Source organism: Gopherus flavomarginatus, chromosome 9, assembly GCF_025201925.1.
Source record: "Gopherus flavomarginatus isolate rGopFla2 chromosome 9, rGopFla2.mat.asm, whole genome shotgun sequence".
Taxonomy (NCBI): Eukaryota; Metazoa; Chordata; order Testudines; family Testudinidae; genus Gopherus; species Gopherus flavomarginatus.
The window spans coordinates 7,088,966-7,115,328 of NC_066625.1; the positions used below are offsets into that span (position 1 = coordinate 7,088,966).

At 59.8% G+C, this 26,363-nt stretch overlaps 2 protein-coding genes across 5 annotated transcripts in view; one reads left to right on the plus strand and one right to left on the minus strand.

Moving 5' to 3' along the window:
• FLII (FLII actin remodeling protein) overlaps nt 1–26,363 on the plus strand; it is a 255,848-nt gene that overhangs the window by 15,310 nt on the left and 214,175 nt on the right. For both annotated transcript variants that reach the window (XM_050967857.1, XM_050967858.1), the window contains exons 14-30: nt 571–750; nt 964–1,046; nt 1,581–1,655; nt 2,304–2,387; nt 2,926–3,097; nt 3,229–3,333; nt 4,104–4,295; nt 4,601–4,789; nt 5,193–5,332; nt 5,576–5,816; nt 7,577–7,731; nt 7,861–7,921; nt 8,787–8,915; nt 9,173–9,279; nt 9,654–9,759; nt 10,097–10,162; nt 10,591–11,501. In XM_050967857.1, the coding sequence (XP_050823814.1) occupies nt 571–750; nt 964–1,046; nt 1,581–1,655; nt 2,304–2,387; nt 2,926–3,097; nt 3,229–3,333; nt 4,104–4,295; nt 4,601–4,789; nt 5,193–5,332; nt 5,576–5,816; nt 7,577–7,731; nt 7,861–7,921; nt 8,787–8,915; nt 9,173–9,279; nt 9,654–9,759; nt 10,097–10,162; nt 10,591–10,725 (2,220 nt within the window). In that variant the 3' untranslated portion in view covers nt 10,726–11,501. The remainder of the gene's footprint in view (nt 1–570; nt 751–963; nt 1,047–1,580; nt 1,656–2,303; nt 2,388–2,925; nt 3,098–3,228; nt 3,334–4,103; nt 4,296–4,600; nt 4,790–5,192; nt 5,333–5,575; nt 5,817–7,576; nt 7,732–7,860; nt 7,922–8,786; nt 8,916–9,172; nt 9,280–9,653; nt 9,760–10,096; nt 10,163–10,590; nt 11,502–26,363) is intronic.
• The window catches only part of LLGL1 (LLGL scribble cell polarity complex component 1), a 60,951-nt gene continuing 53,515 nt past the window's right edge, over nt 18,928–26,363 (minus strand). For all 3 annotated transcript variants that reach the window (XM_050967869.1, XM_050967868.1, XM_050967867.1), the window contains exons 17-23: nt 25,310–25,593; nt 24,425–24,689; nt 23,964–24,078; nt 23,501–23,595; nt 22,546–22,666; nt 21,283–21,362; nt 18,928–19,620 (exon numbers count right to left, since the gene is read on the minus strand). In XM_050967869.1, coding sequence (XP_050823826.1) covers nt 21,284–21,362; nt 22,546–22,666; nt 23,501–23,595; nt 23,964–24,078; nt 24,425–24,689; nt 25,310–25,593 — 959 coding nt within the window. In that variant the 3' untranslated portion in view covers nt 18,928–19,620; nt 21,283. The remainder of the gene's footprint in view (nt 19,621–21,282; nt 21,363–22,545; nt 22,667–23,500; nt 23,596–23,963; nt 24,079–24,424; nt 24,690–25,309; nt 25,594–26,363) is intronic.

Sequence of the window (26,363 nt, forward strand, 5' to 3'; positions counted from 1 at the left end):
GCACCCGTACCCTGCCCCATGCCTTCCTGCGGGGTGCCTGGAGCATGGCCCAGGGTCCTGAGTCCCCAATCCGCTGGGGAAAGTGAGCATGGAGCAGCGCAGTGACTCATCTAAGGCCAGGCAGGGCCGAATTGGGAATAGGATCCAGGCGTCCTGGCTCAGAGACCCCCCTGCTCTAGCCAGTAGGCAACACTCCCTCCCAGCTACAGCTAGAACCCAGGGGTCCTGGCTCCCTGCTCTACGTTCAGAGGGTTTCCTGTGAAGAGGTTTAATACTCTGGGTGGAAGATAAAATAAGACAAAATCCGAGGTCCCACCATCCCCAGGCTCCCTCGAGGCGAGTGACAGTCTGCCGGGAATGGTTCCCTCATCCCAGTCGCCCCTACCGCGGCTCCAGTTCCTCCCATGCCGGGGGCCGCGAGCTGTGCCAGGCTGCAGGGAGCGTCCCAGGGCCGTGTGGGTAGGCAGGGCTTCTGTGGGTGGCCCAGAGAGCAGGGAAACTTCCCCCCAGCGACCCACGCAGCTTCCTCCAGCCCCACCGACTGCTCTGCCTGTTGGCCTCTCCCTGCAGACGTTCCTGGACGACAGCAGCTCCTTGACCTGGGAGATCTACTACTGGATCGGGCAGGAGGCCACGCTGGACAAGAAGGCCAGCGCCGCCATCCATGCCGTCAACCTGCGCAACTACCTGGGGGCCCAGTGCCGCACCATCCGGGAGGAGATGGGGGACGAGAGTGACGAATTCAGCCAGGTACCTCCCCCCTCGACCACCCTCCTCCCAGCCCCTCCACACAACCCCATACAGACCAATCCACCCCTGTATGGACCCTGCCCCCCCCTTCCTTCCCCAGCTGTCCCAGGGCTGGAGAACTGGGCACCAACCCCCTGCAGCCAATCCTCGCCCTGCCGGGAGGGAGGCAAAGAAGCCTTTTGCTGCAGGCTGACCCCTTGTCCCCACCCCTAGGTGTTCAACCACGAGATCTCCTACATCGAGGGGGGCTCAGCCAGCGGCTTCTACACCGTCGAGGACGCGCAGTACATCACCAGGTAGGCCGCTGCGGGGGAGCCGGGGGGTGCACTACCGGCCACAGTCACCCTCTGCGGTGCCGTGATTACACGGCGTACAGGCACAGAGAAGCCGCCTGACCGGAGCAGAGCCACAGCCCGTCAGGTCTCTGGGCCCAGTCTGTCTCAGCACCCATCCGCGGGAGCCCGTCCATTGTCCTCAATGGGAGCTGGCTCGGGCACTCCAGTCCTAGACACATGCCCACAGGATGAGCTTCTCCAGGCCCTCTCTGTTCCCCTAGAGCAGGAGGCCTCATGAATAAAGCAGCTGTCACCAGAGGTGCCTGTGACCCACGGAAAGGTCTAAGCCCGGCTGGAATCCGACAGAGCACTTGAGGTGTTCTATTATCTTGTGGCAGTGAGTTCCAGAGGCCAGGCCACCCCTTGATCCATTCGGAGCGCATTGCTGCCCAGTCCTGTGGGGCGCGTTGTCCCCCTGCTGCCCCTGTGAAGGCAGGTTCTCCTCAGGCGGTGGGCTCTCTCGTGACCCCCCTCACGTACCATGTGTCCTTGCAGGCTGTATCGCGTCTATGGGAAAAAGAATATTAAGCTGGAGCCTGTGACGCTTAAGGCTGCTTCGCTGGACCCCCGGTGAGTGTGGAGGGGGATTGGGACGCTCTGCAGACATGCGGTACCCAAGTCCATGCCTCTCGTGCGGAGGGGCGGGGGGACTGGCCTGCCGGGATAGGTGTGGGGACCTGCAGACCCCCATCCGGCAGTGGAAGCTGCAGAGATCGTAGTGATTCAGCTTGTCTGGACTGGAGCCTGCAGTGTTAACACCGGGGCAGCCGGCGGGAACGGTGCGTCAGGCCCCACGTGCATCGGCAGAGGCTCTCGTCACTGCCCTGGGTTGGGACTCAGGATATTCGGCTCCATTTTCTGCTCTGAACAGGCTCCCTGGGCGACCGCGGGTGAGGAATGGGGCCTCTGGGCTTGTCCCGTCTGGGCAGTGGGCCTGCGAGCCCTGCCCTGCCTCCCTCGGGCTCGGGGGTAAATGCATTCGTTGCTGGGAGGGGCTCGGGTGCTGCCCTCCAGAGCTCGAATTGCCCTCCCCTGCCAGCAAACCAAGCCATTGCTATTCGTGTCGGCAGCCACCGGACCAGTAGCTCTCTCCTGTCCCCGCTCCCCCAAGCAGCCACCAGCTGGGGAGCAGGGGCATGTCTCTGCCACTGAGTTCCCATCACAGCTCTTGGATTCAACCACGCTGACCCCTCCACCCCTCACCTGTCCTGGCTTCAGGTTCGTCTTCCTCCTGGACAACGGCCTTGAGATCTCCGTGTGGAGGGGGACCCAGGCCACGCTGAGCAGCACCACCAAAGCCAGGTAGTGTCCGCAGAGGGGCAGCCGGGAGGGGGCATGGCAGGGACGGAGCCAGTGGGCGCTGACACTAGGGGGCACAGAGTGCGCTCTGCCCCCTTCCGCTGCTCCCACTCCACCAGCACCCGTCGGGGAGCAGGATGATTGCCACACACGCCAGCTGGGAGCTTGCCAGGCTGGACAGAGATGTGTGAAAGGCACCTGCTGCTGCTCTGCCATCACTGGGCATGGTGACCCCTGGCCACCTGCCCTCCCTTTTGCCATCATGGGCTGGGCGACCCCTACGCCGCCTCCTGCAGTCGCAGGACATGGCATCCGCCACCCCCTGGCCTCCCACCTGCCATCACAGGGCATGGTGGCCCCCTGCCATCTTCCCTTCCTCCTGCCATCGTGGGCTGGGTGGCCCTACCCCCCCACACTCACCTGCTGTTGCCGGCCTGGTGCCTCCTGCTCTGCCAGCCCCACTTGGCCCCAGCAGTGCAGCTGGACTGGGACCTAACTGGAGTCTCTCCGGCCCCTCCTCTCCCCCAATCGTCCCGCGTAGGCTTTTTGCTGAGAAGATCAACAAGAATGAGCGGAAGGGGAAGGCGGAGATCACGCTCCTGAGCCAGAGCCAGGAGCCACCCGAGTTCTGGGAGGTGCTGGGGGGCCGGCCTGAGGAGATCAAGGCCAACGTCCCGGACGACTTCCAGCCAGCCAAGCCCAAGCTGTATAAGGTAGAGACCCCTTCCCGCTCCGCGTGCCCCCGGAGCAGCCTCTCTGTGGCAGAGGGGTGCCCGTGCCCTGGGACTGGGCTCTGAGTCGTCTTGCCACTCCCCCTCATCCCTCTCCTCTCTCCTCGGCTCAGGTCGGCCTGGGGCTGGGCTACCTGGAGCTGCCCCAGATCAACTACAAGCTCTCAGTGGAGCACCAGAAGCGGCTCAAGGTGGACCTGCTGCCGGAGATGCGACTGGTATGGCAGGGTGGGGCGGGCCGGAGACGGAGGGGTCCGTTCCATCAGGCTGTGCGCCATAGGCCGTGCCTGGCCGGGGTGGGGCCGTGCCTGCTAAGGCAACGGGGGCTGGGTATGTGGATGGAGGATCTGAGATTTGCCGGCCCTCTACTGCCTCTTCCCCCTGCCCCTGTTCCCGCCAGGCTCTGGAGCGGGAAATGGCCTGGAGTTCAGGCCCCGCTCACAAACTTCTCCGGATTGCTTCAGCAGTGGATGGTGCCCCCAGGCGGGAGAGCCATTCCCTGGGGTGGGGCCTGGGTGGAGCTCCCAGGCGGGAGAGCCGTTCCCTGGGGCGAGGCCTGGGTGGAGCCCCCAGGCGGGAGAGCTGTTCCCTGGGATGGGGCCTGCGTGGAGCCCTGGAGCGGGAGAGCCGTTCCCTGGGGCAGGGCCCCGGTCTCCATTTCCAGCCCAGTGGGAGGTGGAGACTGTCGGGGAAACCCCCTCCTTTTTGGAGCAGGGTGGTGGGAATCAGGGTCGGGAGCTGAGCTCGGGCCCTGCTCCCAGCTGGAGGATGCTGCCAGGGCCTGGCCCTGAGGCAGGGCGAGGGGCCGGGCGGCTCTTGCTGGGAGGGGGAGTTATCTGAAGGTGCTGGGCTGGCAGCCTGTACGGCTCCCTCTCCCTCCTGCTTAGCCCCCCAGGTCCTGTTATGGGAGTGGGGGGAGATCCCAGCAGGGGGCAGGCCCCCCTTTCTCCCGCCTGCTCAATTCCTCCTCTGCCCGGTTGCCCCGCAGCTGCAGAGCCTGCTCGACACCAAGGCCGTGTACATCCTCGACTGCTGGTCCGACGTCTTCATCTGGGTGGGCAGGAAGTCCCCGCGCCTGGTGCGGGCGGCGGCCCTCAAGCTGGGGCAGGAGCTGTGCAGCATGTTGCACCGGCCCAGGCATGCCATGGTCATCCGCAACCTGGAGGGCACCGAGTGCCAGGTAGGGGGGCGCTGGGCTCCGGGCTTGCCTTGCCCCTCGGGAGTGGCCAGCGGCGCTGTGCTGGGACTGGCTGGGGAATCCGGGTCTGGCCAGCTGCCGCCCTGGGGTGGCCCGACCGGTCTGCGGGGTGGGAGAGGGTGTCCATCACGCTTCCCTTCTAGCCATGCCGGGAGCTGTTCTGCGGGGTGGGAGAGGTGTCCATCTCGCTTCCCTTCTAGCCATGCCGGGAGCTGTTCTGCGGGGGGGCTGTGCCCCCTGGGAGAAGCTGAAAGGCCCCGTGCCAGCGTGTCTTCCCCCGGCTGCAGGTGTTCAAGTCCAAATTCAAGAACTGGGACGACGTGCTGAAGGTGGACTACACCCGCAACGCGGAGAGCGTGCTGCAGGCCAAGGGGCTGGCCGGCAAGGTGAAGAAAGACGCTGAGAAGAAGGATCAGATGAAGGCTGACCTGACGGCGCTGTTCCTGCCCCGCCAGCCCCCCATGGCCCTGACGGAGGTATGACGCAGGGGTCGAGGGGTAAATGAAAGACCCACGGGGGAGTCATCTGGGCCCTTCCTTCCTCCCGTCTGGGCTGGAACCTTCTATGCCAACACAGCTGCCCTAGGCTCCCCCTCCTGAGGCCTTGGGACCAGCATTGTGTCCCTTCCAGCTGGCCATGGGGCAGCCAAGGCTGGGGTGGGAGAGAGAGGGGGTGGGCTGGGGCTCTGGCTATGCTCTGGATATCCCCTTATTTGCGGGGGGGGAATGCTATTGCAAGCCCCTCCCCCCCAGCCCCGTTCTCAGGACTAGGACTGGCCCCAGGGTCCCCTAGGCTGCCATGCCTAGCAGTTAGCGCTCTGCCAGCTTGCTGCCCGTTGCAACGTCCTCCTAAGTGTGCGTCTCTTGGCGTGCGGCACAGGCGGAGCAGCTGATGGAGGAGTGGAATGAGGACCTGGACGGCATGGAGGGCTTTGTCCTGGAGGGCAAGAAATTTGCTCGCCTGCCCGAAGAGGAGTTCGGACACTTCCACACGCAGGATTGCTACGTCTTCCTGTGCAGGTAACACCCGCCCCTGCCTTCTCTAGGCAGCTCTCACCCCCTCCCGCTGCCCCCTTTCTTAGGTGTCAGAGCCCCCATCCCTCAGGCTGATCCTCTGCCAGCAGCGCCCCCCCCCTGCCCCCCCAGCCCCCAAGTGAGCGTGACACGAGGCTGCTGGGTTGGGGAGGCCAGGAGAGCTCTGGGATATGGGGGGACTGGGACTGCCCTCCAACCACATCACTGGGATCCCGCCCGTGCTGGCAGGTACTGGGTGCCGGTGGAGTACGAGGACGAGGCGGAGAAGAAGAAGACGAGCGGTGGCAAAGGGGACGGAGAGGGAGGGGAGGAGGACGAGGAGGAAGAGGAGGAGGAGAAGCAGCCGGAGGAAGACTTCCAGTGCATCGTGTACTTCTGGCAGGGGCGCGAGGCCTCCAACATGGGCTGGCTCACCTTCACCTTCAGCCTGCAGAAGAAGTTCGAGAGCCTCTTCCCTGGCAAGCTGGAGGTGAGCTGGGAGCCTGATTTCCCACCCCCCCCATCCCCAAGGGCTGGGAGCCTGAGCACCAGCACCCCCCTCTGCTCTCAGGACCCAGGCTAGGAGCCTCAAGACCCCTGCCCTATATGTGCCCTCCCATGGGCTGGGAGGGGGGCTGTATGGAAGGGGGGCCCATACAGCCCCATGGGCCCCCCCTTCCATACAGCCCCATGGGCCATACCACGAGCTGGGCCGTAGCAGGCAAAATCCCATTCCCCAAGGCCATTTAATCTCTGCTCCATGGGGCAGGACAGGACATTACCCGTCCTCCTCCCAGCTGCAGAGCTCAGCCTTGATGCCAGGACCCTCTGGGGGCTGCTGTCCACCCGGGGGGGGGGGGCACCTCGAGCTGCCCTGAGGTCGGTGTGACACATGCAGGTGCTCCCGTTGGCTGGGGCAGGTGATGCTGACCTGTCCTGGCTAACAGCAGAGGATCCAGTCTGGCTCCTGCAGGAGCCGGTGAGGGTGACGCAGGCCCAGCCCCATCCAGGTGGCTGGAGCATACAGCTGAGCATTCCTGGGGTCAGGCAAGCTCCTGCGCTTGCCTGCAGGGGGCAGCCTGCTCCTCGTGTGGCTGCATCCCAGAAGGCAGCTGGGGCAGGGTCTCATTTGCATGTAGGTACAGGAACTCCTCGCTTCACATAGTAGTTCTGTTCCTGAAAAATGCGACTTTGAGCGAAGCGACTTTAAGCGAATCCAATTTCTACATAAGAATTAATGTAAATGGGGGGGTTAGGTTCCAGGGAAATTGTTTTTCACCAAACAAAAAAAACTATATAGACACACCGTATAAGTTTTAAACAAACAGCTGAATACTGTACACAGCCATGAATGATTGTAAAGCTTGGTTGAGGTGGAGGAATCATAGGGAGGGATATTTCCCAGGGAATGTCTTACTGCTCAGAGCTGAACTAGCACTCGCTGAGCCCTCCAGGGTTAACACATTGTTGTTAATATAGCCTCACCCTCTACAGGGCAGCAGGAATGGAGGGAGGGGAGACAGCATGGCAGAGAGAGACAGAGACACACACACTGTGTGTGAGAAAGAGAGATGCCATTGCCCCTTTTAAGTACGCTGACACCACACTCTTAAGTATGTTGCCTTTAAAAAGTTCATGAAGTTGAGACAGCGGCTGCGGCCAGCTCTCTCCGTCCTGAGCCCTGTTGTCTCCCCCCTGCTCTATATGGAGAAGGGGTAAGCGAGGGGCAGGAGCAGGGGAGAGGGGGACACCTTAACATTAGCCCCCCCCGCACAGCAAGCAGGAGGCTCCCAAGAGAAGCTCCAAGGCAGAGGGCAGGAGCAGCACATGGCAGTGGTGGGAGGGACAGCTGAACTGCCAGCAATTGGTAGCCTGCTGGGCGGCTACTGCACAGGGAACTTAGGGGAGCGGGGAGCTAATAGGGGGGCTGCTGGTCCACCCTGGTTCCAAGCCCCCACCAGCTAGCTTCAATGGGCTGTTCTTCCTGAAAGCAGTGGACAAAGCAGGCGGCAGACAAACAAGGTTATAAGGGAGCACTGCGCAACTTTAAACGAGCACGTTCTCCAATTGATCAGCAACGAAACAACCCTTAACCGGGACGACTTTAAGTGAGGAGTTACTGTACCCAGCATGCTTTGCTAGCCATGGCTCTCTGTCACTTGATGGGTCTGCACATGTCCTGGGGTCCCCTCCAAGTGTGAGCGAACTCCCCGGCCCTGGATGTCTCTAACACAATCCCCTGGCACCTAGGTTGTGCGCATGACCCAGCAGCAGGAGAACCCCAAGTTCCTGTCTCACTTCAAGAGGAAGTTCATTATCCACAAGGGCAAGAGGAAATCCAAGGACAACAACTTGCAGCCCAGCCTGTACCACGTCCGCACCAACGGCAGCGCCCTCTGCACCCGGTGAGAGCCAGAGGAGCTGCTCTGCTAACCGGAGCCGCCTCCTCGGAGGGGTTGAATAGGCCGGCCCTGCTGGGGTGGGTGGGGATCCAGGCCGGGGCTGAGAACTCCTCCTCCTCTCGTCCCTTGCAGGTGCATCCAGATCAACACCGACTCCTGCCTGCTGAACTCAGAGTTCTGCTTCATCCTGAAGGTGAGCATCCTTGGGACTAGTGTCAGGGCTAGCACCGTCTCCAGCTGGGCCCGCTGCAGCGAGGGCTCACGCCGCAGCCCTGGGTCCACACGGAGCGAGGACAAGAACCTTTGTAGAAGTGGGGTGGCCAAGACCAAAGTTCTCCCCCGTCTCTGCAGCTGGCTGCTCCAGGGGTGACACCCCAGCAGCCCCTGGTGGGCAAAGAGTGTAATTGCAGCACCTCCCCAGCAGAATGGATTGTTCTGTGAGGGGTGGGGGTGAAATCTGTAGGGGACATGAATTCTGTGCTTTGTTTCTTTTGTTTAAAAAGTGGGAGCAGGCATGACCCCCTCCCCCCGGGTTCCAGCGCCGGTGAGCAAGGAGGACAAGGTGGAGTCCTTTGAAGCTTTCTGCTGCCACCCTCCTCGTCTTGACTTTGCTCCAGCACATACCGCTCACGGGCGTCCTTCTTGTGGCTGGTCCAAGGAGGCGCCTTGCATCCATGGCTGCCCTTGAAGGTGCTGGTTGCCCCACAGATTGTGGGCAAGGAGCATCTAAGAGAGAAGAGGAATGGAAGCCTCCAGCTTGGGGGAGGAGGGTGTGGGGCAGGATCAGGACCCTGCATAGACTGGCTGGCAGAAGAACCTGGTCCATGTCCATGAAGCCACTTTGTGGGGTGACCTTGGGAGCATCAAGCTCTCTAAACTCTGGTTTAAGCCAAAGCAGCACCTCCCTCCACGTGCAGCCTCCCTCCGCCCTTCTCTGTGTGTTTCCCCTGTCGATGGAAACTCCATCTGCTCCCACGTCTCCTCTCCTTATGCCTGGGCTTCCCATCCAGCCCAAGGGCTCTGCTCCTGCCACTCTGACCCACTCTCCACTCCCCTAGGTGCCGTTCGAGAGCACCGATAACCAAGGCATCGTCTATACCTGGGTGGGCCGGGCCGCCGACCCCGAGGAGGCCAAGCTAGCCGAGGAAATCATGAACCACATGTTCGACGATTCGTACAGCAAGCAGGTGAGGCAGGCCAGAGCCTCTGTGGGCATGGTCCGGTGGCTGGTTCTCAGTGGTGCTCTATGCCATATGGGCAAGGCTGTTCTAGCTATGCTGCCAGCCACTGCTCTGGGGTGCAGCCATGGAGAGCAGAGCCGGGGAGAGCTTGGGCCTCTCCCTGCTTCTGCTCCCAGAACCCTAGAGCAGGAAGTGACTCAGGAGCCATCTGAAACCCTCCAGCCCTCGCGGGCGCACCCTGACACCTCCACTCTGTGTGCCAGGTGATAAACGAGGGAGAGGAGCCAGAGAACTTTTTCTGGGTTGGCATCGGGGGCCAGAAGGCCTACGACGAAGATGCCGACTACATGAAGTACTCGCGACTGTTCAGGTGCGTGCCCGGAGCCCACGCTGGGTAGACAGGTCCCCCGCTGGTCAGCGCTCATGCCATCCGTTTGCTAGGTGCCTGTTCAAACCACGGGGTCGCACGTCCCCTGCTCAGCCTGCTCCTTAAGCCACCAGGGCACCAGGATAGTCCTTTGGGCTGGCCAAGGCGGGAGGAGACCCTAGGCACTGGGACATGCTGCCCACTGGACCAGCAGAGCTCGGGAAAATGTTCCCCAGGGTTCGGCTGTGATCTGACAAACTCATGGCCACTGGGGGCCTTCCCGCAGTCTGACACTCAGGATCTGCCCGGGACAGCCGGGCTGGCCCGAGGCAGGGCACGCCCCCCCTCGCTAATGGTGGCTTGGCTCTCCACTGCAGGTGCTCCAACGAGAAGGGCTATTTCTCCGTGTCGGAGAAGTGCTCCGATTTCTGCCAGGATGACCTGGCGGACGACGACATCATGCTGCTGGACAACGGCCGAGAGGTGAGTTCCCAGGGCCTGGCGCCCCCCAGTGGGGAGGGGGCATAGCCACGTGATTATCCTCGGTAACTGTTCTGCATTCTGCAGCCACGTCTAGGCTCCCTTGCAGGGAACCTCTCGCTGCAACCCCCGAGAACCCAGTCTCTCTCCCAGGACCTTCCAGCGGGGCTTCCTGGCCCAGATCCTCCCACTTCCAGTGAGTGCTAGATGCCACGTGAGGCCCTGCCCGTGTGCGGCAGGGGAGGAGCCAGGCCTGGGTGGGCTGCAGTGGATCTGCTCTTCCCGTCTCGCGCTCTGGCCAGCGCTCCCCTAACCCTGCTGTCTCTGCTGTACCCTGCAGGTTTACATGTGGGTGGGAACCCAGACAAGTCAGGTGGAAATCAAGCTGAGTTTGAAGGCTTGCCAGGTAAGGGCCGGGCCCAGGCCTTGGGATTGCCCCCTCCTGGGGCTGGGCTGGAGCATCTCGAAAGGCTTCCCTGGCTATGAATGAAAGCTGCTGTGGAGGGAGACGCTCCTCCAGCCTCTGACAGCTCCTGGGAGGCGGGGGGTGGGGGGGGAGGGTGGGATTCTACTGCCCTGGCACATGGTTCCTGGAGGGTGGGTCCAGCAGCTTGGCCCCTTCCCCTTGAGATGCTGCAGCATCTGCCCTGACACCCGCTAGGGCCTGGGGTACGGGGGCAGCGGAAGGCCTGTTTTGCGGCTCCAAAGCCCCTGGCTGGGAGCACAGCAGCCCTGGATCCCCAGGGCCTCCTCCCAGTTTGTGCAATAGGAACGGAGCAGGATCTGGCCTTCGGGGGGGCCAGTGCCTGAGGCTGCCCCTCCCGCTTCTTTCAGGTGTATATCCAGCACATGCGCTCGAAGGCAGCCGAGCACCCCCGGAAGCTGCGCCTGGTGCGGAAAGGCAACGAGCCCCATCCCTTCACCCGCTGCTTCCATGCCTGGGGTGTCTTCCGAAAGCCGCCTGCCTAAGGGGCCGTGGGGGAGCACCTGCCCTGCTGGAGCCGGCACCCAGCCCGTGGAGAGCACGGGGTCCTCTGCAGCGTGACACTTCCCCAAGGGGAGGAACAGAACCTGCCTCTGCCCTTCAGGGCTGCCTGTCCCACCCCTTCCTCCCCGCTGCTTTGCTGCTGCGTGCTGCCGCCTCTCGCTTGCGCAGGGGCTGGTTCCTAGCCAGGCCTGGCCTGGAGTTGCCCTTCTCCCGCAGAGACACCCCAAAGGGAGTGGGGAGCAGCCCATGGGGCAGGCTGCGCTGCTGAAGCTACATGACTAAAACTTCTCAGCCTGACCTGAGTGGCTGGAGGGGGCTGCATCTCACTTGCCCCTAAAGCGACAAGGCCCAGCCCCCCTCCGCTCTGGTACCAGCTCCTGGCACTGAAGAGGGGCTCAGGCAGCATCAGGCTGTAGCACAGTGTAACGGACTGGGGCCATGGCTATATTGGGCTGATAAGGTTATTTCTTCCCCTGCCACTGTGCGAGGGGCTTTGGGTACTTTTGACCAGGCCACAGCTTGTGGTCTGACCCTAGCAGGCAGGGGCACACTTTGGGGAGAGCAGAGTGCAGGGCCTGCAGGGAACAGAGCCAAGCCAGGGCAGAGGGGGGAACTCGGCTCTAGGCAGGAGAGGCTGGGTGCTGTTAGCTGGCTCTGGAGAGGTGCCTGTAGCTTCCTGTTGAGGGAATGCAGGTCAGGGCTGGGCCCAGAGCATAGGCCTAGCGCCAGCTCAACAGCAGGGAGGGGAGCAGTGGGTGTTATCAGCCACAAGGCTACATAAGCGCCAGGAACCTCCCGCTCTCCATGGTAAGACTGTGGCTGTATTTAAAATCCCTGAAGCAGCTGCCCCCAGGAGAGCAGCGGCCTGGTGCCAGCCTGCACCTCACACTGTGTAAGTCCCCACCCTGCTGTGTGCTGCCTGCAGCAGCCTGGCTCTTTACCCTCCTGCAAGCAGGCTGGGGCCTCTGTCTGGTAAAGGCGCAGGCCACAGGTTGGTACCAGCCTCCTATTGATTTTCCATAGGCAATAGGTGCCTTTCACCTCCCTTCCAGCCACTGTGACACTGCTGATAGGGGAGCTATTCTTCCTGAGGGCAGGAGCCCCTTCTCTTGCCCGCCTGGGGGACAGTTAGAGGCAGGTGGGGGCTTTGCTGCTGTCTGTTAAACAGCATGAAGTCAGGCAGCCAAAGCTGGGATTGTAACCAGGATCCTTCGGCTGGCACCAGTGACTGGCCCCAGCCCCAGCTGTGCCAGGCACCTGTGCAGCTGCCCCCTGCTGAACCTTGAAGCCTGCTGCTGTGGTGAGCCATGTTGTGGTCAGCGCTGGCCACGAGGGGGCACGGTAAGACCACCCGGGGCACTTGGGTTTTAGCACAGAGTTTTTCCCACATGCTGCAGCGACTGGAACCAGCTGGCTGGGCCCCCTGCCCTGCACTAGGGCAGTGCTGCTTGCTGAGCCGCAGGAGCAGGGTTAAATACCATTCCCTCCCCCCTCCCTTGGCACTCAAGGTTGAGAAGCACAGTTTGCACTCAGTGGCCCCCTCAGTGACTGTAAGTGCCAGCTCTGTGCCTGGCTGCTGCGTTCTGGATCATATCAATAAAGACTGCACTTCACCGAGCCCGGCCTCACCTGCTCCCATTTCACTTGTGGCAATGTAACTTGAGGTCTTTGAACCATGTGCTGAGGCCACCAGTAACACAGCTGGAGGTTAGGGGACTGTTACAGGAGTGGGATCAGGGTGCAGGTCACACTGGAGCAGGGGTGGGAGTTGCTCTGTGGGGCTCGCAGAAGCACTGGCATTTCTCCCTCCCGCTCCTATGCATGGGCTCTGTTCTGCTCATGGCCCCCCACCCCAAGCACCACCCCCATTGGTCAGGAACCCAAGAAAGCTGCAGAGACAGCACCTGCAGAGTCAGATGGGTGAGCATGGAGCAGAGCTGCCTGGCTGTGCCTCCACCTAGGAGCCGGAGAGGGGAACCTGCCACTGCTTCTCGGAGCTGCTTGACATAAGTGCTGCCTGCAGCCCTGATTGCCCGCTGCAGCATTCGGTCCCAGCCCAGAGCAACTGCTGCATCCCCCAACTAGAGCCCTCACCCTCCATGCCCCAGCCCTGATCCTTCTCCCACCCCACCAGTCCCAGCTTAGCACACCCTCCTACCCCTCAAACCCCTCAGTCCCAGAGCCCCCTCCCACTCCAACTCCTAATTTCTGGCCCCATGCTGAAGCCTGCACACCAACCCCACATTCAGGCACATTCATGGCCCACCATACAATTTCTATACCCAGATGTGGCCCTCAGGCCAAAAAGTTTGCCCACCCCTGGACTAGCTGGGCCCATCTGCTCCCAGAGTCTGAGCACAAGGGTAGCTGCAGCACAGTGAGCTGTGCTGGCACATGAAGTTTTACAGAAGTGTGACAGAAAAAAAAAGCAGCCAGAACCTGTGCCCTGCTTTAAGTGGAAATAGGCTGTTCTAAAGTGTCCCCTTGCCTGGGTGGGTGGGGGTCACATGGCACTAGCCCACTTCAAGAGACAGGGGAGGAGAGGGGCTCTGGGCATGGGAACAAACCAAACAGAAACCTGCCCCCCTGGTCTTTACCCTGGAACCCAATGCCCAAGGAAGAGGGTTTTCTACCCCAGCTCCTCCAGGGCAGGGTTCTGGGCCTTGCTCTGGTTACACACAGCCCACGAGGTGAGCACAAGGGTCCCAGCCAGCCTTGGACTCTGGGTCCATCGGCATTGCAATAAAACCCCTGCGGCAGCCAGTCTCTGAGGCCAGGTCAGTGGCCTCTGGCTCCCAGGGCTCTGGCCACACAACTACCTATAGCAGCGCAGGCCGGCGGCTTTGGGCTGGAGCCCTCATGGGGTGGGAGCACCAAGGGGCTGAGCCCAGGCTCCAGCCCAAAGGGTGGCACTACAGTTAGCTGGTGAAGGCTGGATTTAGCCATGCCCAGCTGGGCTTCCTCACCAGGGAGGAGCTGAACTGGGGGTGGGGCCGACCTGCTTTTCCATTGCTTCCCTTTCTCCACAGCACAGGGCTGCGAGAGGGTTTGGCCACAACCCAAGGCAGCTGCTTACCTGGGAATGTGGTTTTCCTTTTTAAGCTGGGGGGTGTGCAGCATTGGGGGCTGCACAGGGCCCTCCCTCCTCTTCCTCTGCGTGCAAACAGCAGCCTCCTTGGGCAGGGCACATGCTCAGCCCCATGCTGGATGGTGGAAAGGCCCATGAATGCAGGCTCTGACTGGAAGCCCCCCTCCCCAGCTGCTAAGGCTTTAGCCAAGCCAGACTAACCCCTCCCCACAAGCTGGTTTCCCTATCAGGCCCCACTCCGTCTAGCACTTTGCCCTAGCACTGCCACAATGGCCATCCCTGCACCAGGCCTTTGGCACACAGGTTAGCGACTGTTCGGACCAGGAAGGTGCAGCACAAGGGAAAGAGGCACCCGGTGCACAGCCAGGACCAGCCTGGTGTGGGCAGGGACCAACCCCCAGGTCCTAGGGCTGGTGATACAGAGGGGAAGGGGAGGAAACAGCTCCCTGCCCCAATGGTGCAGGCACAGGCTGTGCTTAATGACTTCTTTGTTTCGGTCTTCACTGAGAAGTCTGAAGGAATGTCTAACATAGTGAATGCTTACGGGAAGGGGGTAGGTTTAGAAGATAAAATAAAAAAAGAGCAAGTAAAAAATCACTTAGAAAAGTTAGATGCCTGCAAGTCACCAGGGCCTGATGAAATGCATCCTAGAATACTCAAGGAGTTAATAGAGGAGGTATCTGAGCCTCTAGCTATTATCTTTGGGAAATCATGGGAGACGGGGGAGATTCCAGAAGACTGGAAGGGGGCAAATACAGTGTCCATCTATAAAAAGGGAAATAAAAACAACCCAGGAAACTACAGATCAGTTAGTTTAACTTCTGTGCCAGGGAAGGTAATGGAGAAAGTAATTAAAGAAATCATCTGCAAACACTTGGAAGGTGGTAAGGTGATAGGGAATAGCCAGCATGGATTTGTAAAGAACAAATCGTGTCAAACTAATCTGATAGCGTTCTTTGATAGGATAACGAGCCTTGTGGATAAGGGAGAAGCGGTGGATGTGATATACCTAGACTTTAGTAAGGCATTTGACACAGTCTCGCATGATATTCTTATAGATAAACTAGGAAAGTACAATTTAGATGGGGCTACTATAAGGTGGGTGCATAACTGGCTGGATAACCGTACTCAGAGAGTAGTTATTAATGGCTCCCAATCCTGCTGGAAAGGTATAACAAGTGGGGTTCCGCAGGGGTCTGTTTTGGGACCGGCTCTGTTCAATATCTTCATCAACGATTTAGATGTTGGCATAGAAAGTACGCTTATTAAGTTTGCGGACGATACCAAACTGGGAGGGATTGCAACTGCTTTGGAGGACAGGGTCAAAATTCAAAATGATCTGGACAAATTGGAGAAATGGTCTGAGGTAAACAGGATGAAGTTCAATAAAGATAAATGCAAAGTGCTCCACTTAGGAAGGAACAATCAGTTTCACACATACAGAATGGGAAGAGACTGTCTAGGAAGGAGTATGGCAGAAAGAGATCTAGGGGTCATAGTAGACCACAAGCTTAATATGAGTCAACAGTGTGATACTGTTGCAAAAAAAGCAAACATGATTCTGGGATGCATTAACAGGTGTGTTGTAAACAAGACACGAGAAGTCATTCTTCCGCTCTACTCTGCGCTGGTTAGGCCTCAGCTGGAGTATTGTGTCCAGTTCTGGGCACAGCATTTCAAGAAAGATGTGGAGAAACTGGAGAGGGTCCAGAGAAGAGCAACAAGAATGATTAAAGGTCTTGAGAACATGACCTATGAAGGAAGGCTGAAGGAATTGGGTTTGTTTAGTTTGGAAAAGAGAAGACAGAGGGGACATGATAGCAGTTTTCAGGTATCTAAAAGGGTGTCATCAGGAGGAGGGAGAAAACTTGTTCACCATAGCCTCCAATGATAGAACAAGAAGCAATGGGCTTAAACTGCAGCAAGGGAGATTTAGGTTGGACATTAGGAAAAAGTTCCTAACTGTCAGGGTAGTTAAACACTGGAATAGATTGCCTAGGGAAGTTGTGGAATCTCCATCTCTGGAGATATTTAAGAGCAGGTTAGATAAATGTCTATAATGGATGGTCTAGACAGTATTTGGTCCTGCCATGAGGGCAGGGGACTGGACTCGATGACCTCTCGAGGTCCCTTCCAGTCCTAGAGTCTATGAGCTCCCTCCTCACGTGAATTTTGCCTTGGAGAAGAGGCAGAGTTTAACTCTCTGCTCCCCTCGCTCCAGCAGCAGGTACCTTGTGCTGCCAGGCTCCAGCCCAGGCACGGCTGCTGTGCGACGAGTACACTGGTGCCCTGCTCCCTAGGCAGATCCCAGCCTCCTGGCCGGAGTGCAGCTGCCCTTGAACACAGGGCTTCTGATGCCCAGTCCCCCCACCCCCAGGCCCCGCTTGCAGAGGGAGAGAGATGCTCCGCTGGGTGTGAGCAGGGACAGGCACTGCCACAGCTAAGAGATATTAAATGCTTTATTTTCAATATTAAAAACCAGTATTTCATAACTAGACAATGCTAAATTCATCTTACCAAAGACACGGGGGGAGAGGAGGGAACGTTCTACCGGGGCCACTAGAACCCCACAGGGCTGGGTTAGACTGCAGGGGACCCCATGACAACTACATTTCTCCCCTCCCTCCTGCCTCTGCCCCCTACAGTTCTAGTACCAAAACAGCCACACAAAGTATCGGTTCTGCAGCAAAGGTTGGGTGTAGAAAAATACTATTAGCAAACAGAACCGGGAGGGGTTCAGAGGGTTTGTGCAGTTCAGATTCTTCCTCTGCCCCAGCCCCAGCTCAGCCAGTTCCTTCAAAGACTCAAAGTATCGGCCGCTGACTAACTGAGCCCCCCACCCCACCCCCAACACGCTTCCGAGTAACAGCATTCCATCTCCGGTACCAGGCTGACACGGGGCCATGCTCTGCCAGGCACCTCCCGATTAAAGAGCCACAGAGAGAACCGGGGTTGGCCCAGAGCCTACAGCCATGTGACAAGGCAGCCAGGGGCCATTCCCAGGCCAGCTGTTTGCGCGCACTGGTAAGAGGTGGGGCTGATGACCCATAAAGGCCTGGTGAGGGGGCTGCAGGCGGATGCCCCCATCCCAACCCTTGTAACTCCGGCTTTCAGGCCTCCAGGAGTCAGGGCCCAACAGGCCCGTTGGCACTTTGGAAAGAGGAAAGCAGCCTGAATCAGGCACCGACGGGGTATGGCACTTGCTCTATCCTGGGCCTGCCCTGGCCTCCAGCTCCAGGCTCCCAGTCCTTGCAATGGGGGTGGAGGAAGAGGAAACAATTCCTGCCCAGTGGCCTTGGGAGTGGGTGCGCACCCTGCGAAGGGGCCTCCTGAGACGAGGGAGAACACTCAGAGGGCTAAAGCTTGGGATGAAGGAACGAGAGCTGACCTGGCTGCGAGATTCCCCCCCCTTCCCCGTGGGAAGAACAGAGCGGAGCAGGTGATGTTCCCCAGGCACAACGCTGGTCAGGCAAGAATGGAGAGCTCAAAGCAGAGAGATGGCAGCCAGAGACTGCTAGGGAAGCCAGGCCAGGCTTGATCACTTCAGCTTCCTCCTTCCCAGCCCCGGGGGGAGAAAGGCTGGAACATTTGGGCCCAGGAGAGCCCAAGCCAGCTGGTTCCTTTGGTCCCAGAAGTCACCTTCCAATCCAGTTTAGAGTCAGGAATCCCCAGCGGCCACTGGGCTTTGCTCTACATGCCAGCTCAGAGCAACCAAGGAAACTGATACTGCAGGAAACGGGACCTACCGCTCGACAGCGGCTCAGGCTACGTTCTTTAGTGCTGTCTTCGCCCCATTCCCCTACCCGAATTTTAAGTTTGACCAAGTCAAAACAAACCATCTTCAACATTCGCGGAGCGTGGCCTCCCCGCCCTCCATCCAAAAGCCTCGTCCCACCTGTGCAAAGAGCTCACGCAGCGCTGAAGGAAAAACAGGATCCTAAGGAAATGGATTAAAATATCCCCACTGAAACTGACCGGTCTGCCAGCAACAAGCCTTTTGATCAACAGGCACCTGCATTTCCGCTGCCTGGGAATGAACTTCCCGGACCCGCAGCCACCTTTCACCCAGTGGATGGGGAAGTTTCAAATGCCACATGGGGTTAAAAGTCTAACTCGGGCCAGGGTCCCCCCTCCCCCCGAGAGGGGCCAGGGGCTGTCGGGTGGCCCACATTAAAAGCCAGTTCAGAGGCTGCTTTGCCCTGAAGCAGCAGGAGCTGGCTGGGCCCCAGTCTGCTTGCAAAGCCTGGCTGAAAGGAGAGGCAGGGAACCTCCTCCAGCAGAACTCAGGCCCTGTCTCACACCTGGCTGAGGCTGCGAGCGGCCTGTAAATTCACACCTGCATGTAAACGGTCTTGGCGCAGGCAGGCAAACAAACATCTGGGGCCATTTTCATACAGAGGTGCTGGAAACCAAGTGTGTAATCGCCAGGGACTGGGTTCCAGAGCACTTGCAACAACCGGTGACACCAAGAGGCAGCTGCTCAGCACCTTGGAGGGGGAGGGGGGAAAAGAGATGTTTTGGCATCTAACTCTTAGGCACGCCTGTCTGAAGGCGCAAGCCTTGGGTCACCCATGCCTGGCTCAGCATGGCAAGGTCCCATCTTGGGCGAGCCGTGCCTGGGGCTGACTGGCTGTGCCCTGGTCTCCTTCATCCCAAGGTGTTCCAAAGGCTTCGGGGGGTTGGGGGCGAGAAAAACCAGCTGGAGCCAGATGTGAAGATGGAAGATGAAGGCCCTTAGAGACAACCAGCCCCCAAAATAAAGGCTGCTAAACCAGAGCAGGAACTTGGCTCTCCTGCCCCCCAGGAGGAGGGAAAGGTGCTAAGAAAGGAGCTGGACCCTAGTGTGGCTGTTTCACCTCCAGTGCCAGTGAGACGCTCTGGAGTTGTGCTATTGTCACAGCCATCACCTGCCCACTACACAACGGAGGAGCTGGCACCAGCCCTCCGCCCCCGCCAGCTTCCCCTGTCCTCCTGTCACTTTACAGCGAGAGCCAGTGGGTCACCAGAGGGTGAACCCTGCCCCTTGAGACAAATGGAGATCACTCCCCACGAGCCTTGTGGGGGGAAAGCTGCCAACCCCACTGAGACACCAATCCAGTATTGAGTGAGAGGGCCCCCAAAGGGCAGATGGGTGTTAAGGCGAGTCCAGCCAGCCCTCCCGGACTTACCATCTGCAGCAGGCCAGCTGGTTCCGTGGAAAGTAGAAGTATTCAAAGAGCGGCTGGAGTGAGGAGTAAACATGTAAACACTCCCCCCCAGGCCAAGCAATGTCCCTATCCCCCCCCCCCCCCTGCCCCATCCCAGATCAGAGTCCTTCTGGGAGCTCAGCAGAGGGGGGGCGGGGAGGGGAAAAAACAACCCAAACCAGAGACGATAACTGTGTAAAACCCTCCCCCCAGGTGTCCGTGCGATGCTGTGCCCCAGCAATGGGTCCTGGGAGCTGGATGCAGTCCCTCCCGGTCTAGGCCAGGCGGAAGCAGTGATTCCACCCCGCTGCCCCAGGTGCGGATTCTGCTTTAGGGGGACAAGGTCAGAGCTGTAGTGTTGCAGTGCACTGGGCCCGCTGGCGGAAGGCGGCTCGGCTCGGCAGAGAGAGAGAGAGAACCTTCGAACCGGGGCAGAGCGGGGGGGCGGCAGCGTCACGCTCCAGCTTCCCGGCCGGATGTTAGAGAGAAGAGGCGAGTCTAAGTTATGCGGAGGGTCTCTGAGGAGAAGCGGAGCTGACAGCCTGGCTCAGTCAAGTCTTGTGTCCATGGAATCCAGGCACAGAGATGGGCCGGCATGGTCCCTGCGGAGAGCACAGGCAAATCCATCAGTACAGCATCCCGGGCGTGTCCTGTCAATTACATTATTAGCCACGGTGCAGCTGGGGGCGTGGGTGGGGACAGGAGATGCCCCCCCCAGGGTCATAGACAGCTTTCAAGCAGTCACACCCACCCTCCGTTTATGACTGGGGGCGAGGGGATCCGAGAGTTTGTTGTACTATGGGGTGGCAGCGTGGAACGGTAGAAACCTCTGAGCCTTGAGCAGAGTTTAAAATCAGGCAGCGTCAAGAGGCTTTTCAAACAGCAAAACAACTGCACGAAAACCAGGCTCCTCTCAAGGGTTTTTGTTTAGCTGTGGTCTGCCAGCTCTTGGGCTTTGTTCTTCATTTAGAAGGGGAAGGGGGAAAGCTTTTATTTCTTTATTTTTTAAACTGGCAAACAATAAGGGAAGTTATCAAAAAAGGGCCACTTCAAACCTTGTGCAGGGAAAAGTGGCTTAACAAACAAACAAACCCAAACCAGAAGTTTCCCCAGCTCTACTCATGAAGTGGCTAATTCAGATGCTGCCCTCTGCTGGACACAATCAGCACTAGGTCATGAGCCCTGTACTGCTGGCAGCCAATGGAGATTCTTTCGCCCCATGGCAGCAGCTCTGCTCTCAGTTTGGTTAGGTAGCAAGCAGCAGAGAGTTGTGTAACCCACCCAGCCTAGCACTTTGCGCCCTCTCTAATAGTGGCTGGGCCATGGAGGTGATAAGCCTCCTCTAGGCATGGCTGACAGAGCTGGGTTTTTTTAAACTCAGGCTTTAAGATTCAAGGTTCAATCCCCACTGCAGACAACCCACCCCAGGGCACAGGCACAGAAACAAAGGACCGTGCAGACCCCAGGCCTGCACTAGTGCAGTCTAAGACTCTCCAGTTGAGCCCCACCTTGCACAGCTTCACAGAACCAGCCCGGAGATTGCCCCAGAGCGCACCCCCGCCCTCCCTGCAGGACCATGTGCTGCCACTTATTAAACCTAGAAGATCCCCCAGGGGCCAACTATTAAATTAACACACTGCCCAGCTGCCTTTATTAAATGAGGAAATGATGCAGGACAACTGCAGCAGCTCCCGGAATGACATTAAGGCCCTAAGTGGAGCATTTCAAACCAAACCATTTCACAGCTGGGGAAACAGGGCCCAAGCTCGGCCAGGAACAGCACCCAGGAATTCCTGATTCCAAGCCCCAGGCCCAATCCACTAGCCTGCAGCAGCCCTGAGGTCTGCTCCCAAGTCAGTCATCTGGGCAGGAAATTCTCTCGCTGCAGCGCAGACGCTAGGACCCTGCTTCCTATGAGGGTTCCCACGCTGGGCAGAGCCATGTGCCCAGCTAACGGGGCCCCGCACCCCAAGCCAGTGCAGAGCAGGCAGATCCAGCATGGCTGCCTCCCAGGGGCATCCACACAGCCTCACAAAGCCCAGCAGAGCCCGGGCCAGGTGCAGGAGGAAGAAAGGCAGCCACAGCGAGTAGAACAAGCCAGGCACTGGGCTCCAGCGGCCAGGTGAACAGGCACTACCGGCAGAGTGGCGCTCTGAGCAAGCTCTCAGCAGCAGCACCAGGGCCTAGGGAGGCAGGGCGCGGGAGAGCGTGGCACCAAGTCCTGCCTGACCCGCAGGGCAAGAACCCCCTGCCTCCCCGCGCACCTCATTTAATCAGGATCCCAGGAGAGCGGGCCTCCTCCTCGCTCACGTTCCTCAGGTTCCTCTCCACTTCCTCCGAGGAGCTGGAAGACAGACACGCTGACACTGAGACTGCAGCCGGGAACTGGGCCAGAGACGCCCTCCCACAGCCGCTGGGCCAGCACAGCCAAGCTAGGAGCTCCTGGGCTCCGGACACTCCCCAGCCTCCTGGACATTAAGGACAAGCCAAGACAATCCATTGCTCCTGCTTGGCAGGGGATGCTGGTCGAATCGCCCACCTGCGTGTGCCCCATCAGAGCAGGGCAACGCAGACCCGCATCTGAGGCCAGACGCGGGACGCGCCAAGCGGCTTCCCCACTAATGGAGACAGCTGGGCCTGGGGACGAAGTCCAGCTCCTAGGGAAGGTGCCCACCCCACAGAACCATCCGCAGCCCCAGTCGCTCCTGTTGATGCCTGCTGGAGAGGTCGACTGGGCAGGATCGCTGACCCGCCGGCAGAGACGAGCTCTCCAGGTCTTGGCTGCGCACTGAGGCCTCTCGTCGTAAGGAGCTAGGCTCCCGCAGCACTGCCTGAAGACAGAACTAGCTCACGAGAGGGCCCAAGGCCAGCCATGTCGCTGGGCAGTGCTGACTCCAGGCCGTGCCACGCACAGAGCGACACTGGCTGGGGCAGGCCAGCCAGCACTGCACAAACCCAGCTGCACGGCAGAACGTGTACAGAGGCGGAGGGAGCCCCTCGACTGGCCTAATGTCCCAGGCTCTCCATGCGCCCGGCCAAGGGGCTCCCAGCAGAGAGGCTGCCCTGTCCGTACAGCTGAGGTCTGACCCAGGTGCAGGACCCTTACAGCTAGGGACGGGCCCTAGGGGAACAGACCAGGGTGAAACTCCTCTGCCACCCTTCAGGTGCACCTCTCCCCTCTAACACTGCAGAGCGCTCTGGCCTCAGGGCAGGCAGCTCTGTGCAGGTACAGCGCCCCCCAGAGGAGCGCAGGCGCCATCTCACCGGATTCCAGTTTGCAGTAATCAAGTGCACGCTTCGATCCCTAGGCATGGCCGGACGGGGCTGCATGCAGGGAGGGAGAACAAAGTGACTGCAGCCTAGGAGACAGGGACTCCTCTGTCTTGCACACATCCCCTAGGCCAGATGCTGACTATTGGCAGGGAGCACCAATGGCACAGCTGATGCTGCCAGGCCCCAGAGCGGAGCCCCCCAGCCGAGAACACTCAGGCTTGTTGCACCAGTGACTCCCCAGAGCCTGAACTTACGCCAGGAAATCTTTCACTTCCTCCACGGTGATGTCCCCGGTGGTGTCCAGGGAGCTCTCTGGGCTGCTCGGCGAGTCGGTGGGCGTCGGGGAGAAGGCAGCCTGGGGTTCCTCAGGCGTCCCTGGAGAACATAGGCAGCACTGGGATTGGTTCCAGGACACACCTCATGGAGCCAGCCCTGCTAGAGGGCTGGCCGAGCATCTGCACCCCAGCCCAGCAGAGCAAGGGGCTGACGACTCCCCCAGACAACACCCCCTGCCCTCAAAGACTGCACATCTGGAGCTGTGCCAATTACACTTGTGCCTCTTCCTATGCCAGGAGCGTCCCGACTGCCGCACCCATGGGATGAGCCTTCCCACGGGACCCAAACTGTCCCAGCAGCTGTTCAGACCAGAGGCAGGGAAGTCCCCGGTCCACAAGATGGGGCATGCTTTGGGAACCGCCTGGGGCACTGGGTGGGCCACGTGGGACAGTCACTCTGCCAGGCTGCACTCCAGCCTCCTGTCTCTCAGCAGGGTTCCCAGCTGCCAGCCTGTCGGAGGGGCCTGCTTTGGCATAAGGCCTTTTGGCTGGAGATGCTGCGTGCACCGGAGAGGGAGAAAGATTCACCACCCAGCAGCACTTCATCTCACCACAGGCCAGGGAGAGATCCCGTCCCTTTGGGCAGCACATGTCAAGGATTGCCAGTGCAGCTAGAGTGCATTGTATTCCCACGGGCTTTGCCTAGGGAGGAGACGGGCAGCCTTGCAGCGAAAAGCACAAGGACCCTCCTTCTGCCATGATCCCCACAGATCTTAGCCAAGTCCCAGCCCCCCATGCCTCGGTTTCCCCATCTGTATCACCGAGCAGTGGAGGTTCGGCAGGCTGTGAAGCCCAGCTCTGTCGGTGGCTGCAGCACACCGAGCCCCTCAGCAGATGGGCAGGGCAGTTCAGAGAGTCAGAGCGGTTTCCTTACGGGTGCCATCACCAGGGGAGCCGTTCGCTTCAGAGCCCTGCAGCATGTGAGTCCCATTGGCCTGGGTCATTTTCGGTGTCTCGGTGAAATTGGGGCTGACAAGGAAGAAGAGCGAGTTATTTCCGTCACCGCCAGCTTCCAGCCTGTGCAGAGGGGAGGGCAGCGAAAGGGTGATGGGGACACTTTGCTGCAAGGGACCGAACTGTAGATGGGCCCACGGTCACCCCCAGCTTCTGCGTCACCGCACCGGACAGAGGGCAGGGCCTTTGGGATCTAGGGGCAGTTAGCCAGCCCAATCAGGGCAGAGAGACTAAGGGGTCATGACACAGACAGCAGCCAGTTTGCTTCGGCCAAACAGTGCTGGGAGGCTGCTCCCGCCCTACAACCCCAGCATTCCCCCCAGGGACACCCTACTCAAGGCGGCAGCAGCTTGCAGTTTCTGCAGCCCAGGCGGCCGGCCTACCTGCGACAGGTGGTGCCCCGAAGCCGGACGAGCTCCAGCGAGCACAGCGGCTCTGTGATGTTCCGGGCGCTCAGGGAGAATCGCTCGAACTCGGAAGGCGAGATCAGGTAGAAACCTGGGGAGAGGGAGCCAGAGGGACTCAACAGCGGGCACCCACTCGGACAGATTAATGAGGGTGGCTTACGCTCTCCTGGTGTCTCAATGCACCATCATTCCCCAAGAACTGGTCCCCAAAGCTGCCCCCTCGGTGGCCCAGCAGGCAGCACAGACGGAGAGTCCATGCCAGCCAAGAGATGAGAGGGCAGGTCCCAGGTCCCAGGTCCCAGCCCAGCGCTCTATCCACTGTGCAGCACCGTCCCCCACACCACGGTCGCCTGGAGCCAAGCAAGTGGCGCCGAAGGAGCCCAAGCTGGGAATCCATGTCCCGGCCACCGCCAGTCCCACTGGCGCAGCGCACTCACCTTGCCCATGCTTGGTGAAGACGCAGGAGGCGATGCCGCTGATGTCCTCCTTGCGGATGCAGTTGTAGTGCACCTGCGGCCGCAGGCCGGGCACCGTGAAGATGTGGATGTCCCCCAGGTTGGTGAGGCAGGCCAGGCAGTTCTCCGTGTAGTCCTCGCACGCCAGGCTGGTGAAGCTCACCAGTGCCACCTTCCGCACCCGGCAGCCCTCGTGGGCCGTCAGCTTGAATTTGGTCTTGGCACTGACTTTTGGCAGCGTGAACACCTGGGTCAAGGCGGAGAGCAAGCCAGCTGGAGAGCGGAGACCTGGTCCTGCTCCCCACCCCACTACTGTGGGGCAAGGGACCCATGTCGTCTATGGTTATAAACTCCATAGAGGCTCCAACCGCAGGCCGGCTGAGTCTTACCAGCAAGGATCAAGCCTTCTGGTGTAGCAGGGCTCTAGTCAGCAGCAGCAGCAATGGCCACTCACGCAGCCATGTCCATGCCCTTCACTAGCCCCTGGCCACCAGCCTAGAAAGCCCATGGCTGGCTTAAAGGGATCACTCTCTCAGGGTGGAAGCCACTGCCCTGCTGGGTTAGGGAGCGTGTTCCCGAGAACCAGGCCCAGCTCCAAGGGAGGTGTGGTCTGTGGAAAGGCATATGCCCAGGACACTCACTTTTTTTAGAGCTGAAATGCCCTGCACCCAAGCCAGGGTTTGCCGTGTCCGCCCTCTTGCCCCCTGCCAGACACCCCTTTCCCTCAGGAACGGGAACGTCCCCACGGGAGAAGCCAGCATGAGGCAGCGTCTCCTGCTACCTACGCCACTCGGGTCAGGGTAACGGCGGCAAAAGGCAGCAACTCAGCAGCGCGAGACGCAGCCATCGGCCCCTCCCCTCTCTTACCTTGAACTGCTCCTCCGAGGCGATGAGCACAGAATGGCTGCCCTGCATGTCAGGGGCTTTGGCCAGGTCCCGGGACACCTCGTAGGGCTCTGGGAGAGGGTTCCCCCGCCCGTCCAGGACCGCGATCGACACCACCGGTGCCCTGTGCATCAGCTGGATCTCCTTGCCCAGCACCGCTTCCACCGAGCGCTCCGAGAACTTCTCCTGGGACGGGACCTCCAGGGCGTAGGCAAACACAGAGCCCGAGTTGGTTCCAGCCCACATGGTGGGCCCGTGGTGTGCAGCTGAGGAGCCGGGGGAAAGCAGCAGCATTAGCAGGGCTGTGCAGAGGTCCTGGGGGGGCCTTGCCCCCTCAAAAGAGACCGACTGAGGGGTGGCCCCAGGGCGAGGAAGTATTGAAGTCACCTCACCCCACAGCAGTGTTTCCTATCCCACGGGGCTGGGTCCAGATCCCCATTCTGGACACTGCAATCAGGCGTACGGGGTCACAGCACCACTCAGGTTTGGGCCAGGCCACTCTGTTTGGGGGCCCTCGCAAATGGGGGCCTCTGGGGCAAACTGCCTCCCCCCAGGCAGCCTGAGTGTTAGCACAACATCAACCCACACCAGAGCCCTAGAGGCAACCCAAGTCAAATCGGCACTTTGAGCTTGAGGTTTTTAGCACTGGCTAGTCTACAGACCAAAGGAAGAACTGCACAAGGCAGTGGTAGCCTGGGGAACTCTCTGCCACATGGTTTTACTGAAGTAAGCAGGGTTTAAAGATTAGACCTTTCTATGGAGTAGAAACTCTCTCTGCAGCACTACTAGACAGCATAGCTAGAAACGATTAATCCTCATGTCTCAGGGCATCAGGTGAGCACCAGATGAGGTTAGGAAGAAACTGCTCCTGCTTCAGTACAGTGCTGTACCAGCTGGGGATCAGGGGTGTTGAACACCTGCCTCTTGGGCATCCTGTATTGGGTCCGGCCAGGAGAGCTGTCACTCCAGCCCAGCACGGTAGTGCTTGTGCCAACAGGCCTCACGGGATCCCCTCCCTGGCTGCACAGTTGTACCC